At 39.8% G+C, this 19,734-nt stretch overlaps 1 protein-coding gene across 2 annotated transcripts in view; it reads left to right on the forward strand.

Moving 5' to 3' along the window:
* Positions 1–72: 72 nt before the first annotated feature.
* Cenpp (centromere protein P) overlaps positions 73–19,734 on the forward strand; it is a 190,520-nt gene continuing 170,858 nt past the window's right edge. For both annotated transcript variants that reach the window (XM_052157269.1, XM_052157270.1), the window contains exons 1-4: positions 73–386; positions 2,714–2,892; positions 6,273–6,361; positions 12,900–12,988. In XM_052157269.1, coding sequence (XP_052013229.1) covers positions 280–386; positions 2,714–2,892; positions 6,273–6,361; positions 12,900–12,988 — 464 coding nt within the window. In that variant the 5' untranslated portion in view covers positions 73–279. The remainder of the gene's footprint in view (positions 387–2,713; positions 2,893–6,272; positions 6,362–12,899; positions 12,989–19,734) is intronic.

Here is a 19,734-nt window from a genome sequence, read left to right on the forward strand (position 1 = left end):
GAAGGGGTGGGCGGCCGTTGCAGTTTGACGTTCGATTTGGAACGAACCAACTCTCAGAAGCTTCGGGAGTTTCTAGACGCTCGACGCAACTTTCTGAGGGACGTAAGGCTCTGGAACGTGGGTTGAGGCGGGAGGGGTGGACGCGCGTCTCCCAGCAGCCTCTCCCCGGCGAGCTCTTGAATGGTCCGCGCCGGGAGCGCGCGCGCAGCTTGAAGCAGCTCCGGAGGCGCCCAGTCCGCTGTGTCTGCGCTGCACTTTCAGGGCTCCGCGTCGGAAGTCATGGATCCCGAGACCCGCGAACTGCGCGCCTTGGAGGCGGAGGTCGCATCGCTGCAGCGAGAGTGCAGAATGCTGCAACGCCCCGGGGAGAAGATGTCCGGAGCCAGGTACGTGGCTCGCCTCCATCCCCCCGGCCCATGCACTTTGCACCCCGCGTACCCATCAACCTTCTGACAGTGGGCTCCGACTCTCCCCAAGCCCCCTGCAGGATAACGTAGAGGAAGACGTCCCGAAACGCGAACTTGAATCAGTATCCTGTGAGGACGATGACCTCAGAGTGTGAACGCTGCGTTTGAGGCTTCTGGCTTGATTATAATCAGCAGAAAATAGTTTTCTTAAGGGTTGTTTTCGCCCGGTTGATGAGAATCAAAGGGAATGTCTTGCTTTTCTTTAAGCAATCTTGCCTTCGGGAAACTGTAGCCAGATAGCTGTTTTTTTTTCTGGATTTGGAGTCATTGTTACTCTGTAGATCAGGAATTGGCTTAATTTGATTTCAAATTCAAGATCCTTATTCCTCAGCCCCCAACTCCCACACCCAGTAGTGGAGTTTTTACCTGAGTTACCATGCGTGCTGTCTCGTTGGGATTCCCTAGCTCTGATTTCATAAATTTGTTTTTGTGAGTCACCTTATCACAGTTAAATGGTCCTGACTTCTTTTTTGCATTATGTTAATAACAAGGGTTGGGGGTTTATATAGATAGCCCCATGGCAGAGCAGCCTAGCACAGACAACTATAAATTGGTATACAGCTAATGCTGTCTATAGGAAAGTGTGATAGTCATCTGGATTAGGTGCTATGTTAAGCCTTATTTAAAGGTAATTGATCTAAGTGTAAAAGAAGTTAAATAGCTTGCCTAAAATTCTAGAGAAGTCCAAAGCCCAGGCATTGTCCATTCAAAGAGAGAAGGCTGGAACTAGCAGTAACTTATCTTAAACATGAAAACAAACTACCTTTATTTTATTAGGTATAATTTGGTCAGGTACAGAAAATGAGATTTTTCTGTGCTGCAAAGAACCTTGGTGCAGGAAAACACGGAGATGTTTTAAAGAAAAATAATAGAAGGTTGTAACTGAAAGAGGGAAGTGTGTGTGTGTCTGTGTGTGTCCTCTGGCCTATTCCACAACAAGAATGGGAGATGTTTGCCACTAATTCAGGTGTGACCCACATATTGGTAGCATTAGGATTACCTGGGAGTTAGTGAGACTGCTGGGCTGACTCCATCCCCACTTATCAAGTTCGAATTTGTGTTTTATCAGCACAGCCTGCCCCTATACTTTTAAGAAGCTCTTTGTCATACCATGGTTTCTTTACTCACCACAAGATGTCAATGTAAGCCCAGTATGGTGTAGTAGATTGGTTATGTAATCTGGGACTTCTCAGTAATGGAACTGAAAAGTTAGAAGAGGCCAGATTAGGGAATACGTTAAATGTCAATCCAAAATGTGTAGATTTAATGTAGATTTTTTTTCTCATTTTGAAGGACGATTGAGACCTGTTTCCTGAGCTACTTAATGTTTCATTATTATTATTGCATTTGTATGCTATAACATATATGTGGAGGTCAGAGTATAGAACAGACATATCCAAGTGACAGTTCTTTCCTTCCAGTGGCAATAAAACACCAATGCTAGGCTTGTGCAGCAAGTACTTTTACCTGCAGAGCCATCTTGTCGATCCTCCAAGATACTTTTAAAATGATCCAGATAGTTGATTGGATTGGCAGCCAGAATATTGGAACTAATTTGTTTAGTTATATCCATGTGTCCATACTCTCTGATGTCAAAATTGAGTGCCTTCGGAACTTGGCTTTGCTATTAGGTGAATGACCTTGATTTGGTAATCTCCCTTCCTACACACACATACACACACACACACACACACACACAGGTGTGTAGAGGAGAGAACTTTAAATGTGGGTTTCACAGATGAGAGAAAACTAGTATTTACCTTTCTGGTTTATTTAATGTGATTTCCTGTTGCATCCATTTCCCTAATTTTCTGAGATGTTCTCTCCTCTTCCCCCCCCCCCCTTCCCCCAGGAATAGCCTATTGTTTTTCTTACCATGACACTTCTCCTTCAGGTCATGCCTGTAATCTATCATTTTACTTGGCAGTCCCCAAGCTCAATAAGCCTTAGATTGTCCCTATGTTGACTGCATGTGTGTCTGTGTACTACTGTGTCTGGTGCGCACTGGAGGCCAGAACAGGGTTTTGGATCCCCTGGAACTGGAGTTACAGAGCGTTATAAACCACCATGTGGGTGCTGGAAGTAAAAATAGGGTCCTCTGGAAGAACAGCCAGTGTTCTTAGTCTAGCCACAGAGCTATCCCTCCAACCGCACCTTTGGTACCAGGGGTGGAATCTAGAGGACCATTTGTATAGTTAAATAACACATTTACTAGTTGTCAAGTAACTATTATATTTGCTTTTCAGGAAATCATTTCAAAAAATTTCCCAATCAGATTCTGAGGAATGGGAATCCTTGAAAGACTTGAGAAGTCAGCTTGGGCATGTAAAATCTGAACTCTCATTTTTAAGTAAACTTACTGGCTTCAATATAAGAGACTATTCCAAGATGGAGGATATTGCAAACACTGAAGAGACAGAAAATGGTACGAATCATTTTTTAACTTGAATGTGGTTTTTAAAATTTCATTGTGTGTTTTGGAGTGAGGTGCACACATACGATGCTACGGTGGTCAGAGGGCGGCTTTCAGGGGTCTGTTCTCTCTCTACCTTGTTGAGGCAACGTTTCTCTTCTAGTTTCTGCATTACATCCTCCAGGCTAGCTGACCGACCCCTCAGGTCTCAGTTCTTCCCTTCCAACTCCTTGCAAATCTTCTCTCCTTTCTCTCATGTATATGCCAAGGATCTACGTACTAATACAAAGCAAAAATTCAGCCAACCAAGCCAACCCTGTTCTTATCCTTTCCTTTGTTCAAATTTTTTAAATGTACTAAAATTAAAGAACTTTTTTGAGGGTGAATTTGCTGTGAATTCATCCCATTTAGCAAATGGATCCATCTGAAGCAAATACTTACAAAGGTGATTTTTACTAAAAGAAAGCTTTTTATTCTACAGTCCCTTCTATTTCATTTAATAATTCTAAATATGAATGGTAATTATTGACTCTCACATTTTGGTTTCTTTACACAGTGGTATAACACACATGGATTAAAATGAGATGTGGTAGCCAGGCATGGTGGCATATGTCTTTAATCCCAGCACTGGGGAGGCAGAGGCAGAGGCAGATGGGTCTCTGTGAGTTGGAAGATCAGCCTTGTCTACAAAGCAAGTCCAAGACAGCCAGGGCTACACAGAGAAACCATGTCTTGGGGAAAAAAATGAGATGTGGTATGACTACGTTTTGGAGAACTCGAAGAAGAGAGGTTAGAAGAGAATGTTAGGATTTTTTAGTAAAACAAATGTCTTTGGATGGTGCGTGCAGTCTGCTTTTCCTTTTTGCTCCCGCATATTCCCAGTTTTCTGGAAAAAGTAAACTTTATGACTGCAATGAAAAAAATTAGTCTGTTCAAATTTAAAAAGTATGTTAGGTTAAAGTTTATTATATATACTTATATACAATCTATATGTTTATTATATACTTTCTTTTATTTTTATTTATTTATTTATTTATTTATTTATTTGAGACAGGGTTTCTCTGTATAGCCCTGACTGTCCTGGAGCTCACTCTGTAGACCAGGCTGGCCTTGAACTCAGAAATCCGCCTGCCTCTGCTTTCCAGAGTGCTGGGATTACAGGCGTGGGCCACCACCGCCCGGCTACTACATACTTTCATAGTGAAAAAAATAAAACTTAGATTCAAATACAGTATGTATATGAGCCTGAGCTGCTTGTCTACAAAATAAAGTGACCTATATTATTGAGATTCATCTTGAAGTTTTGGCCCTTTTATTACTTCTCCTTTTTTTTTTTAAAGATTTATTTATTTATTATATGTAAGTACACTGTACCTGTCTTCAGACACACCAGAAGAAGGCGTCGGGTCTCATTACGGATGGTTGTGAGCCACCATGTGGTTGCTGGGATTTGAACTCAGGACCTTTGGGAGAGCAGTCAGTGCTCTTAACCGCTGAGCCATCTCACCAGTCCCTTTTTATTACTTCTTAAAATTTGTATATTTAGTATGTGTTTGTGTAGACCCACATGTGCTAGAGTACTCTTGCCAAAGTCAGAGGACAAATTGAAGGAGTTGGTTCTTTCCTTTCACTGTGTGAGTTTAGGGTATCAAAGTTGGATTGTTAAGCTTGGTGCCAAGTGTTTTGACCCCACTAAGTCATCTTACCAGACTGGCCCATTCAAACAATGAGATAATACTGAAAATTTTCCAAAAAGATAAGCAAGATGGATGGCTCAGCAAATAAAGGCACTAACGCCCAGCCCAATAATGACCAGAGTTCATTTCCTAGAACCCATATAATGGAGGAAGAGAACAGATCCCACAAGTTGTCTTCTGACTTCCATATGGATCTCTCTCTCTCTCTCTCACACACACACACACACACACACTTTGTGAGTTTGAGGCCAACCTGGTCTACATAGTGAGTTCCAGAACAGCAAGGGGTCTTGCTATATAAAGAGAGACCCTGAATCAGAAAGAAAGAAAGAAAGAAAGAAAGAAAGAAAGAAAGAAAGAAAGAAAGAAAGAAAGAAAGAAAGAAAGAAAGAAAGAAAGAAAGGAAGAAAGAAAGGAGGGAGGGAGGGAGGGAGGGAGGGAGGGAGGGAGGGAGGGAGGGAGGGAGGAAGAAAATATATATAACAGAAAAAGAAAAGAATAGATATAACAGTTAACATGATTTAAACTTACTTAGGGTATAACCTAATATATATATATAATATAATTAGTAGATATACACAAATGTATAAATATGTATGTATGTATTTTTGTATGTGTATATTTTTCTTAACTATTGATATACTTGAGAACTTGAAAGTATAAGTTTTTAGTAATCCCATTTTATAAGGCCAATTACTTTGACTTGACCCTTCCAGTTTTTTTTAAAGTGATTACTAATGTATGCTTTCATACATCTACCCTTAAGTACTCACTTAAAAAAAGTATTGAAGATTCCACCAAGAGTATTTTTATGTAAATGTATGTAGAAAGTTGTTTATATTTGACTGTACCATGATAAACCAGTTCAGGCTGGACTAGTTTAAGTAAAATAAAACACTAATTTTACCTTTAAAAAAAGTATTGAAGAAAAATATTCTTTTGAAGCGTTTTATTTTCTCCAATATCTATCCACAAACCCAGCCCTACAAAGGATAATAGGAGGAAAACACCAATACAAGGAGGGAAACTTCACCCTGGAAAAAGCAAGATAGTAACCTTTCATCAAACCCAAAAGAAGTTAAGCAATCAAATTTAAAAAATAACGTCAAAAATGATAGGTAGTAACAATCACTATTCCTTAATATCTCTTAACATCAATGGACTTAATGCCCCAATAAAAAGACACAGACTAACTGACTGGATATGTAAACAGGACCCTACATTTTGCTGCTTACAGGAAACACACCTCAGGGTCAAAGACAAACACTACCTTAGAGTAAAAGGCTGGAAGACAATTTTACAAGCAAATGGTCTCAGGAAACAAGCTGGAGTAGCCATTTTAATATCAGATAAAATTGACTTTCAACCCAAAGTCATCAAAAGAGACTCTGAGGGACACTTCTTGCTGGTCAAAGGAAAAATACAACAAGAAGAACTCTCAATCCTGAACATCTATGCTCCAAATGCAAGGGCACCCTCTTTCGTAAAAGAAACTTTATTGAAACTCAAAGCACACATTGCACCTAACACATTAATTGTGGGTGACTTCAACACTGCACTTTCCTCAATGGACCGATCAGGAAAACAGAAACTAAACAGGGACACAATGAAACTAATTGAAGCTTTGGACCAATTAGATTTAACAGATATATATAGAACATTCTATCCTAAAGTGTTTTATTTTCTAATTAACAGATACAAAGAAAGTTCTACAGAGACACAGATTATCAGGAAATTGCAGCATGGTTACATTTCAACTGGAATTTGAGGTTCTGCAAATTGAGGTAACTGGAGCTTGTTACGATAACAGATTTTTTTCCTATGAGAAACAGTTCCCATACTTAGCCATTACAGTGGTTGAGATGAGGGGGAGTGCATAAGCCAGGATCCTTGTATAGCACATTTGTAATATATAAAAAATTAAGCGTCCCCTCCCCCTCTCACCTGAACATGATGGAATTGGTGCTGAGGTCATATGTGCCTTCCATAAGGCCAGGTAGGAGATGATTTGAGGCTCCCAGGGAAAGTCTCTGAGGGTGTGGAAGCAGTGCTGCGTGCCACCAGCAGTTAGCTGCTGGGCAAGCTGATACCTTTTAGTTGTTTATTGCTGTGTAACAAACTTCTCAATGATTTATCATGTTGAAACAACAAAAGATATTACTTAATAACTTTCTTATGTGTCAGGACAGTGTCCTTGTAGGGTCTTTCAGGTAGTGGTCATCTTGGGACTACACCCATGTTGAAAGACTCTTGAGGTAGAATGATCCTGTGGGTTGTTCCGCACTACTAAACAACATAAAAAGGACTTGCCTTTGTCCTAAACTTTGTTTAATGTGATGAAGCAGACAGAATGATCACATAGAACCCTATTGGCTGGTGAAACAGAACAGGCACAACAGCCAGAGGCTGCCTCTGAAAAGATTCAAGTTTAGCCATAATTTTGAGAAACAACCTTGCTGGACACATTCTTTGATAGCAGAAGTTTTAACTGATTTTGCCATCTGGGTTTATAAGAAATTTGTACAAAGAACAGAACCAGGAAGGATAGAAAAACTGTTTTGGTCTTGGGTAATCAGGTGGATGAAGTGGGGAAAGGCAGTTGTCACCTCAAGCTCTGTAGACTAGCTGCACTCCAGCAGTTAAACTCGGGGTCCAGCATTGTTTATGCTAGTCAGTATCCTCAGCCATGAAACAAGCCCCAAATCATGCCTCTCTGTGTGGGACAGAAGTCAGTGACCGAGTCAGTACCCTGTGTTGTTACACATCAGAGAATCATCTAATAAAGGCAGTCCAAGGATGAGGTCCGGGGATCTAGGCTTTGAGGTTTTGCTGCTCTTTGCTGCCCGTGCCATTTGCTGTCACTGGCCTGGGGCAGGCTAAGGATGGGCTGTGCAATGTCTGCTTCTTATCTCATGACAGAGCTCCCGACATTCATTCACTTCAGTATCGCCCTTCAGTATTACCAATGTGACCCAGAAACTACAGTGTGGCTCTTCAAAGTAGAACAAAATACAGTTGTTCATTAAAAAATATATTTCTCATGGCAGAAGAGATAGAGTAAAGCAGCAACATCTCAGTTACAGGCCTCACATGCTATCTGATGGCATTCTTAGCTGTTAGGTTGGTGGGAGCCAGGGGTCTGTTTAAAGTCGATAGGTTCTAGGGCTGGAGAGATGGTTCATGCAGTGGTTAAAAACATTAGCACCTCTTCCAGAGGTCCTGAGTTCAATTCTCAGCAACCATATGACTGCTCAGGACTATCTATAAAGGAACCTAATGTCCTCTTTTGGCCATGCATATGTACATGAACTCATCCATTAAAAAAAAGTTGATAGATTCTAAACGGCTTTTATATGTTAGCCTCATAATGTTGGGTTCAATACAGGAGGGCAAGGAATGGCAGTTTGGAAAACTAAAGATAGCCCAAGACATATTGTGATTTGGCCCTGGACTTGAAACATTCCAAATTCTATAATCATCGAAGCTTTAGTCAGTTAATCAGTCTTGCAAAAGGTTTCATCTTGAACGTGTGGCTTCTTTCTGGGAACTTTGGCTCACACAACAGGTAGCATTTTCAGATATCAAGGCGTAATTAGTGAGTGATTTATATAAGTTATGGTGTTCCCAAATGGGTATCAACTTAGAGCTATACATGGTCACTGAGACACTAGAAGTGACCATGGAAAGCTCTGTTAAAGACTGGACTGGAGCATGCGCCCCAACTGATAGTGTCAGCCAGCTCAGACAGCCTGTTTTAAGGCCCACATGTTTTTGATCCAGGAACTCTTAGCTTTTTCCCATTGTAAGTATATAGACTGACCAATTGATTTTTCTCTGTTTTGAGTGTGATCCTCACCTCAGAATGGTATTATACTATCTGTTTTCCTGCATGGTGGTATCTATTTTAGGGCACAGACTATAGCCCCTGACAACTTGGACTGAAGACAGGTCAGCTTCTTAGGACTTCTATAGTCTAGAATTGTAGTCTGGGAATTGATTATGGTATCCTGTTTGCCTTAGGGCCTTTATAGGTGTTTAAGTCTTTCTTAGTTATTTCATGGTTTATCTCAAAAGAAGTTTTCTACTAGGAAGGTTTGTCTACAAATCCAGTTGAACACAGACTGCTCTGAGTTTGATGTGAACAAGGAGTTCAGTGGAGCTGTGCTTTTCAAGATGTGTTGTATCCAAAGACTATTTGTGTTCTTACTAGTGGGGCTGGCTTAAGATTCAAATAAAAAATATTTTAACCTCACTTTAAGTTACATACTTTTGTCACCATAGGCCATGAAATTCAGAACAAGAAAGCATTAGGCACAATTAAAGGGTTTTTCTACCTTATGTGCTTTAGGGATATAGAAAAATATGAGCACTGTTAACATTCTTTGGAAGACTGAATACTGCAAATGAATCTCCAAAGAGAATGTATTGTTGTTCACTTCTAAATTCTGCAGACATTTGCTGACTATTTGGTTTTGCTAATAATGTGATGCAGGAAAGTGTGCTTTCCTTGGCTCTGTTGAGAACACTCAGTGTCTCTCTGAGCCTATTAAATTTTATGACTCTTAAAGAATCACTGTCAAGTAAGATGTTGGAAAGAACTGCAGATGGCTGTGGAATTAACAGGACCTGGGGATCAATTATATAGGCCTTGTCAATAGTTAACAGTTATTGGTTGGAAAAAGGGGGACAAAGACCTTTTTAAAATTTCTGTTATTTAAAATTCTAATAAAATGAAGTTTTTTGGTTTTATTTTTAATTTTTTACTTTAATGGAATTTATGTGTGTGTGTATAGAGGGATAAAATCTTGCTATAAACCTTGTTCAACTTGACCTTGAACTCATGTTCCTTCTGCTTCAGTGTCCTGAGAATTTGGATGCCAGTCATGTGCTGCCACACTTACTGTGTAGGTACTGTGTAGGTGAGAAACTGAAGAGATGGCTAAGCAGTTAAGAGTACTTGCTACTCTTGCAGAAGACCTGGGATCAGTTTCTGATACTGCATGATAGCTTACAACTATCTAAAACTACAGTTGCAAAGAATGGGTGTCCTCTTGTGTCTGAATGTACATGGTATACATATATGCATCAGGAAAACATCCATATACTTAACATAGATCTTTAAAAAATTAGAATTGCTAGGTCAATGAAGATGTACATATAAATCTGATTGGTAAATTTAAATATCTTCTAAAATGGTTTTATCATTGTGCTGCTTAGTTTTTAGTGTCCCCTTAACACAACCTAGAATCAACTGGAAAGGAAGAGAGAATTTTGAGATCATATTGGCCTGGGAGCATACCTGTGGGGGATTGTTTTGATTGCTGTGGATGTCACTGTGGGTGGCACCATCCTTAGGCAGATGGTCCTGACCTGTATTAGACAGCTGAGCATAAGCCGTGAGCAGCCCAGCAGGCAGCACTCCTCCATGATTCCTGCTGTAAGCTCCTGCCCTGACTTCCCTGCATCATGAACTGTGACTTGAAATTGTAAAATATTTTTTTCCTATTACAAATTGCTTTGGAAAATGGTGTTTATCACAGCAACAGAAAAGTAATCTAAAACAAATGTTTTTATTTTTTGGTTTGTTTGTTTGTTTGTTTGTTTGTTTGTTTGAGACAGGGTTTCTCTGTGTAGCTGTGGCTGTCTTGGAACTAGCTCTATAGACCAGGCTGGCCTTGAACTCAAAGATCTGCCTGCCTCTGCCTCCCAAGGGCTAGGATTCAAGATGTGTGCTGCCATTGCCCTGCTTGTTGTATATGTTTTTACTTTTAAGATTACTAGGGGAAAAAAAAAAAGAGAGGGCAATGTGTTGGTTTTTTTCCCCCTAAAATCAAATGTTCCACTAGAGGGAGACATTTATCTGTCAGAAAATTAAAAGATTTAAATAGCACGCTTTGGTTTTATAAATACTTATTTTTCCAAAATAATTATTACTACAGATTTTTGAACCAAAATGCCTGTCCTAGGTAGAGTTACTGTTGCTGTGATAAAACACTGTGACTAAAGCAAGGTAGGGGAGAAAAGTTTGGTATACACTTCCTTATCACTGTTCATCCTGGAGGGAAGTCAGGACAGGAACTTAAGCAGGGCAGGGTTGTGGACAAGGAACTGATTGAAATGCCATGGAGTTCAAGTTTGTCTTGAGTCTTGCTGTCTGTTGACTGAATTATGTTCTCTTTGTACCTACCCATGCTGATTTGACCACCTGGCAGTTTAACCACAGAGCTTTCCCCCTTACTGTCTATGGGAAACTGACTCCTGTCTTAAAAGTATATACAGTTTGTAAAATTAGTATCTTTCTAAATATTTTTGATGAAGTGGTAGGGATAAGGTTGAGACAAGGTCTCTCACACTGTAGCCCAGGCCCATTTAGAACTCACCATGTATTCCAGGCTGGCTACTTGTTCCAGTCCTCCAGCCTCAGAACTCATGAATGCTAGCACTGCAGGTATGAGCTACTACACTGACTCTAGGGTCCCTTACTTAGGGATTTCTTAGAATTTTGTTTTCCCCTAGCCTTTCTATGTTTTCTTTTTTATTTATTTACTTACTTATATATTTCTTAGTTCTTAAGTTTCAAAAGTCAGCTGAGACTTCCTATTAAAAGAACATGATAGAAAAAATGACCTGTTGAGTCTGCAAGGACATGGAGGTCAGAGATGTTTATAAGGCCATTTCCCTTATTTATCAATTCAGAAGTGACGTGGTCAGCAGAACCAATGGCAGGGCAGGGATAAAGTTAGTTTCACACTGGCTAAGCAGAAACTACAACTTTTTAAGAGATGTGCAAGTCAGGGCACTGAATCCCAAACTGACCTGCCTGTATCGATGGGGGAAAGAATCACACACACATGCATGTGCAGGGAGGGAGGGAGGGAGAGAGTGAGTTTTGTTTTCCCTTAGCCTTTCTATGTTTTCTTTTTATTTACTTACTTATTTATTTTACTTTATGTCTATGCTTGGCGCCTGTGGCATTGGCGTTAAAGAGGTTGTGGGTCAAGAGGATGCAAAGAACCGAACGGAGGTTCTCTGCAAGGGCACAAGTGCTGTTAACCCTTCAACATCCTATTTTTTTTCCTGAAAATAATATCTTAAAATAAAGCTTCATTAAGATAAACCTTTTATTTCTTCCTCTTTCTCAGCCCTAAAGAAGCATTAATCTGCTTTTTGTTTATTTTCTACTTTGAGCATTTCATGGAAATGGAATCACATAACATTTGGTTTCTTGTGTCTGCTTTCTTTTTATTTATCATGTTCTCAAGGCTCCCCTTGTTATAGCATGTGTTAGTACTTTGTTGGGGCAAAAGTCATATCCCATATGCAGATGTACCGCTTTTTGTCCATTTTAGCAGTTGGTGAAGTTATTTTCTCTTTTGGTTGTTCTGACTAATGCTGTATGAACACTCATGGGAAGGTATTCAGTGGATATATGGGTTTGTTTGGCAGTATGATTAGGAGAAAAGTTACTAGGTCAAATGGAACTACTAGGTAGTGATAGTGTGTGCATCATTTCCTCTGTGAGTCTGTGATCAGACCCACATAGGTAAGAACTTACATGTTTAATACAGTGTATTAATCCCTGGCAATTAACAAATGGGAAAAAATAAACATTTCCAGACCATTATGACTGTTAATTGACTGTAAACTGCCAATTCAACATGGCAAACTAAGATACCTTATTTCAAAGTTGACTGCATAGCTAAAGTTTACAAGAATCCATATTGTAATATGTGTGTATGTATGTTTGTATATGTATATATATTTATTTAAAGGACAGTAATAAAGGTATGTTATGTATCAATAGATTACTATTCATATATTGCCTTGGAGAAATTTCTATCCAAGTCCTTTGTCCAATTTTTAATTATTTTTGTCTTTAAAATTTGAGTTGTAAGAATGTCTCTGGAACATCACTAGGCATGCTGGTGCACTCCTTTAATCCTAGCTCTGGGAAGGAGAGGCCGGTGGATCTTTGTGAGTTTGAGGCCAGGCTAGTCTATATAGTGAGTTCCAGGACAGCCATGACCACCCTGCAGATAATTTGAATTTTTATATAATTATATTTACTAGTTATTTTCCTGTTGTTTGGTTGGAAGTTTAAAATTTCGTTTCTCCTAATATTTATGGTGTCAATATTCAATCTAAGTAATGAATTTGGAAATCATTTTAGGTTTTAGTAAGTACTGAATGTACCATTTAATTTACTTGACAAATAGCCAATATCTTATCATTTCTTGTCAATTTTTTATTTGCATTTTTTAAAATATTCTTGTCTTAAAGATAGTCTGCTCTTGTACATAAACTTTTTAATCTTTATTTTAGACTAAAGAGAAAAAATCTTCTATTATAACTGACCTCAGCATAATAATGGAGCCCACAGAATATTCAGAATTAAGTGAATTTGCATCTAGGTAAGCTGTTTTACAAATTTTTAAAAATAATTTATTCATTTTTATGTGCATTGAAGATTTGCCTGCATTTATGTCTGCATGAGAGTGTCAGATGCCCTGAAACTGGAGTTGGGCAGTTGTGAGCTGCCATGTGGGTGCTAGGAATTGGACCTGGGTCCTCTGAAAGAACAGCTGGTGCTCTGGACCACTGAGTCATCTCTCCAGTTCCTTGTTTACAAATCTATTACTTTGAGGTTGATTTCTACTCCACAGGTTTAAAATTTTTCTTTATAATTTTTTGGTTTCTGTTTTTAATTACATATTAAATAGTTTTTTTAATTTTATGTGTATGAGTGCTTTTCCTGCATATATGTTTATATACCATATGTATGCAGTGCCTTTGGAGGTACGTGTATGCTGATAACCTTTTAACTGGAGTTTTTAATATATTAATCATAAGTTTGGTTTTGAGACTGGGTCTCTGTATGTGGTCATAGCTGGGTTTAAACTTTCACTCTTCTCCCTTAGCCTCTCTAGTAGCTGGGAATACACACCAAACCATAGGTATATTAGAGCTCCTATTAACGAATTTCAATCTCTGAATCATTTTTGAGTCCAGGTCTGCTGATTAGTTTGTAATGGGCCAATTTTTCTTGAATTGTTGTCTCATAATTTTTGGTTGAATGGTAGGCATTACCTGTGGGAAAGCAAACTGAAGTAACTATTGAGTGACTTGTGCCAACCTTTTATCATGTTGGTAATGTGGTAGACTAACTCAGTGTTAATAAACAGTTGAACTGTATTTGGGATTATTATTATTACTATTTTAAAGATATCTTTTTATTCTTTTTAATTACATGTGTGTGTGTGTGTGCACATGAGTTCAGAAGGGCAGTAGCATCAGATGCCCTGGATCTGGAGTCACAGCCCAGGCTTGGGTACCTGGAACCACCTGTAGGTCCTCTCAAGTCCTTCCTGTTTCCTGCTCAGGCATCTCTCTGCTTCAGGATGATTATTTTTCTGTGTGTTATAGGGTGTGTGGGGGTGTCTCACTCTGTTACACAGCCTGCCCCAAAATTCTGACCATCTTGCCTTATCTTGCAGACACATAGCACCACTGATCAGTGTTTTGTAGGGTCGCAGACCCAATGAAGGCCTTGTTCCTTCCATGATACCGAGGGTTTTCACCACTGCTCTTCTTCCAGAAGCAATTATTCTTTGTCTTAGCATCAGAAGTGATCTTGGGCCTCTCTCAGAGGCAGATGGTTGACCTTCTTCTCTTTTGATAGCCATGGATGGTTTTTCTTTTATTGCTTTGCTCTCTCACTTTCAGTCACTTAAAGCCTCTGTTTCTGACAGGATTTTGAGGCTACATGCCTATACTCTAGTAACAGCTGATCCTTTTTTCATGACTGTGTTAGTAATAGTTCTTTCTGGACTTCCACCATGGCAAGTCTTTCTGGTACAGTGCTTTTGTATGTATGGTTAATTTCTCTCAGGGCTAGGACTATGGCTAATAAGAGTTTAGAAGAAATATCTTAGTGAAACACATTCATGCCCATTCTTTTACATATTGTCAATAGTTGACCTCATGGAATACTGACATGGTATAGAATAATTAAGATAAAAATCATATAGCCTCCAGTCCTGACTCATTTCCTATTAGACCCTTTGAGAAAGGTTGGCTGACTTCTGCTGTAGGCTCTGTACCTAGAAATAGTACTGGCTTGTATGGCAAGTGTGTGTTCAACTGTAAGATACCGTGAAGCTGTTTTCCAAAGTGATCACTGCATTGCGTTCCACTAACAATGAGCAAGACTTCTAGGTGCCCAGATCCTCTTCAATACTTGCTTATTTCTTCCTGATTTGGGAAGTGGATTCTTTTTTACTTTTTTCTTTTTTTTTTAAAGACAGGTTCTCACTGGCCCAAGCTGGTATTGAATTTATGGTCTTCTTGACCCTCCCAAGTGCTGAGATTAAAGGTGTATGCCACCATGTCTAGTTCAACATTTGGCCATTTTTCTTTCTTTTCTGTTTAGTTTTTTTATTTATTAGATATATTCTTCATTTATATTTCAAATGTTGTCCCTTTTCCTGGTTTCCCCCCCACACAAAGTCTCATAACCCTACCTCCTGTCCCCCAATCAACCCTCTCCCACTTCCCTGTCCAAGCATTCCCCCACACTGCAGCACTGAGCCTTTCCAGGATCAAGGGCCTCTTCCTCCCTTTGATGTCCAACAAGGTCATCTTCTGCTGCCTGTGAGTCTGGAGCCATGGGTAACACCATCTGCACTGTCTGATGTTTTTGTCCCTGGGAGCTCTGGGACTACTGGGTGGCTCATATTGTTGTTCCTCCTATGATGCTGCAAACTCCTTCAGCTTCTTGGATTCTTTCTCTAGCCTCCCCCATTGGGGACCCTGTGCTCAGTTCAATCATTAGCTGGGAGTGTCCCCCCCCCCCCCCCAGTATTTCTCATGCACTAGCAGAGCCTCCCAGGTGACAGCTATATCCAGCTCCAGTGGTCAGCAAGTACTTGTGGGCATCAATAATAGTGTCTGGGTTTTGTAATTATATAAGGGATGGATCACTAGGTGGGGTAGTCTCTGGATGGTCCGTCCCTCAGACTCTGCTCAACACTTTATCTCTGTATCTCCTTCTGTTTTGTTCCCCCTTCTAAGAAGGACCAGAGTATCCATGCTTTGTTCTTCCTTCTTCTTGAGCATCGTTTGATATTTGAATTGTGTCTTGGGTAGTCCAAGATTCTGGGCTAATATCCACTTATCAGTGAGTGCATACCATGTGTGTTCTTTTGTGATTGGGCTACCTCACTCAGGATGATATTTTTCTTTTCTGTTTTTAAGCTCTACTAGAATATATTTGTTTTATGTCCCTGATTGTTGGCTGTGTGACTTTACATGTTGCTGTCCGTTTGTCCTCTTCAAAGTTTCATTCTGTGTTTTTTACATTATCTGACCTAGTTATTTTCTCACCATTCCTTTGAAAATTCATTGTTTTGTTCGACGGTGATGGCCTGTAATCCTGGCACTCTGGGAGGCAGAGGCAGGGTGATTTCTGAGTTCGAGGCCAGCCTGGTCTACAAAGTGAGTTCCATGACAGCCAGGACTATACAGAGAAACCCTGTCTCAAAAAAAACCAAATCAAAAAAACAAAAACAAAAACAACCCACCAAAAATTCTTTGTTTTGAAAACAAGTACCTCTTCATACCTGCATTTTCTAAGGCATGTACTTTGTCTTTTCATTTTCTTAACAGTACCTTTCAAAATTTTGATGAATACATTTTCTTTTTGTTTTTGAACAGATCATGGTATATGTGGCTATCCCAGACCTTAAGGGCTAATTTTAATGTTTTCTCTTCTTAAGTCTTGACCTCAGCATTTTTTTTTTTTTTTTACTTTCTCACAGTTTATTTTAAAGCTACTTATAGTACAGGCATACAGCTTCTGTTCATTTTTTTTTCCCCAGAAGGGTAGAGTTTTATAGTGTGCCTTCCACTGCGGTGGTAGCCTTAGACACATACACCTGTGAAGTGTCCCATGATTCACCTCACACAGGTCTGTGATCTTATCCACTGTTGTATGTGGCACTAAAACCTTATTCCTGGCTTGTACAGGATATACTAGACCTCCCCCATTCTTCTATGTATGCTTCTTTCTTTTGCTGGTTGGGAGTTTTTTGAGACAGGGTTTCTAAACTGTGAAACCCAGGCTATCCTAAAACTCACTGACGTAGTCAGGGTTTCTATTCCTGCACAAACATCATGACCAAGAAGCAAGTTGGGGAGGAAAGGGTTTATTGAGCTTACATTTCCACGTTGCAGTTCATCACTAAAGGAAGTCAGGACTGGAACTCAAGCAGGTCAGGAAGCAGGAACTGATGCAGAGGCCATGGAGGGATGTTTCTTACTGGCTTGCTTCCCCTGGCTTGCTCAGCCTGCTCTCTTATAAAACCCAAGAGCACCAGCCCAAAGGTGGAACCACCCACAAGGGGCCCTCCCCACTTGATCACTAATTGAGAAAATGCCCCACAGCTGGATCTCATGGAGGCACTTCCCCAACTGAAGCTCCTTTCTTTGTGATAACTCCAGCCTGTGTCAAGTTGACACACAAAACTAGCCAGTACACTCACTCTGTAGACCAGGCTGACCTCACTCAAACTTGGAGATCTGCCTATATGCTTCTTTTTAAGTTTTTGGGTGTTTTTCCTGCATGTAGGTAAAGGATCTGAGGATATGAAAGCTTAGGTAAATTATGAGGGTCTAAGAAAGTATTATTTTTTTTATTTTCTAAATTCTTTGTTTACAATATGATACAAATGATTTCCCCTTTTCTGGTGTCCCCCTCCCCATAAGTCCCATAAGCCCTCTTCCCTTCGCCCATTCCCCAATCACCCCCTCCCAATTCTCTGTCCTGGTACTCCCCTACAATGCCCCATCAAGCCTTTCCAGGACCTGGGCCCTCCCCTTCCTTCTTCTTGGGAATCATTTGATATGTTAATTGTGTCTTGAGTATTCAGAGCTTCTGGGCTAATTAATATCCACTTATCAGTGACTACATTCCATGTTTTTTTTCTTTTGTGATTGAGTTACCTCACTTAGGATGATATTTTCCAGTTCCAACCATCTGCCTAAGAATTTCAAGAACTTCGAATGGCGGAGAAGCATCTTAAAAAATGCTCAACTTCATTAGTCATTAGGGAAATGCAAATCAAAACAACCCTGAGATTTCATCTTACACCAGTCAGAATGGCTAAGATTAAAAATTCAGGAGACAGCAGGTGTTGGAGAGGGTGTGGAGAAAGAGGAACACTCCTCCACTGCTGGTGGGGTTGCAAATTGGTACAACCACTCTGGAAAGCAGTCTGGTGGTTCCTCCGAAAACTGGGCACCTCACTTCCAGAAGATCCTGCTATACCACTCCTGGGCATATACCCAGAGGATTCCCCACCATGTAATAAGGATACATGCTCTACTATGTTCATAGCAGCCCTATTTATAATTGCCAGATGCTGGAAAGAACCCAGGTATCCCTCAACAGAAGAGTGGATGCAAAAAATGTGGTATATCTACACAATGGAGTACTATTCAGCCATTAGAAATAATGAATTCATGAAATTCTTAGGCAAATGGATGGAGCTAGAGAACATCATACTAAGTGAGGTAACCCAGACTCAAAAGGTGAATCATGGTATGCACTCACTAATAAGTGGATATTAACCTAGAAAACTGGAATACCCAAAACATAATCCACACATCAAATGAGGTACAAGAAGAAAAGAGGAGTGGCCCCTGGTTCTGGAAAGATTCAGTGAAGCAGTATTCGGCAAACCAGAACGGGGAAGTGAGAAGGGGTGGGTGGGAGGACAGGGGAAGAGAAGGGGGCTTACGGGACTTTCGGGGAGTGGGGGGCTAGAAAAGGGGAAATCATTTGAAATGTAAATAAATTATATCGAATAAAAAAAAAGAATTTCATGAATTCATTGTTTTTAATTGCTGAGTAGTATTCCATTGTGTAAATATACCACATTTTCTGCATCCATTCCTCCATTGAGGGACATCTGGGTTCTTTCCAGCTTCTGGCTATTATAAATAAGGCTGCTATGAACATAGTGGAGCATGTGTCCTTTTTGCATGCTGGGGAATCCTCTGGGTATATGCCCAGGAGTGGTATAGCAGGCTCCTCTGGAAGTGTCATGTCCAGTTTTCTGACGAACAGTTAGACTGATTTCCAGAGTGGTTGTACCACTCCAGCTTACAATCCCACCAGCAGTGGAGGGGTGTGTAAATACAAGTTGTAAAGGTCTAAGAAAGTAATTTAAAGTATATAAGGAATAAAAATATGTTCCAGATTTCATTTCCCTCTCTCTATTTCTTTTGTTATACTAAGACGTCAAAAGCTCGGCGGTTCCTCAGAAATCTGGGCATGACACTTCCTGAGGACCAGGTTATACCACTCCTGGGCATATATCCAGAGGATTCTTCAGCATGCAATAAGGACACGTGCTCCCCTATGTTCATAGCAGCCCTATTTGTAGTAGCCAGAAGCTGGAAAGAACCCAGGTGTTCTTCAACGGAGGAATGGATACAAAAAAATGTGGTATATTTACACATTTTTTATATATTCAGCCATTAGAAACAATGAATTCATGAAATTCTTAGACAAATGGATGGAGCTGGAGAACATCATACTAAGTGAGGTAACCCAGTCTCAAAAGATCAGTCATGGTATGCACTCACTGATAAGTGGATATTAGCCTAGAAACTTTGAATACCCAAGACATAATTCACATATTAAATGATGTCCAAAAAGAATGGAGGAGTGGCCCCTGGTTCTGGAAAGACTCAGTGCAAGAGTATAGGGGAATTACAGAACAGGGAAGCGGGAAGGGGTAGATGGAGGAACAGGGGGAGGGAAGAGGGCTTATGGGTCTTGCGGGGAGTGGGGACCCAGAAAAGGGGAAATCATTTGAAATGCAAATAAAAAATATATCAATAAAAAAATTTAAAAAATTAAAAAAAAGCTTGATTATTTAATGTTTTAAAGAACAGTGGCTATAGCATGCAATTTAATTATTTGTGAAACAGGAGGAAATTTTAAGAGAATAAACATGTAATCTAATTATATATATTTCTCTATCATTAGAGAAGCTGTTTATAAATATAGCAAATGTATTTTTTATTGGCTGCATGTATATATTTATAAAAGTATGCATAGAGGCAAATTATATTTTGTATACATTGTCTTTGG

Source organism: Apodemus sylvaticus, chromosome 14 (genome assembly GCF_947179515.1).
Source record: "Apodemus sylvaticus chromosome 14, mApoSyl1.1, whole genome shotgun sequence".
NCBI lineage: Eukaryota > Metazoa > Chordata > Mammalia > Rodentia > Muridae > Apodemus > Apodemus sylvaticus.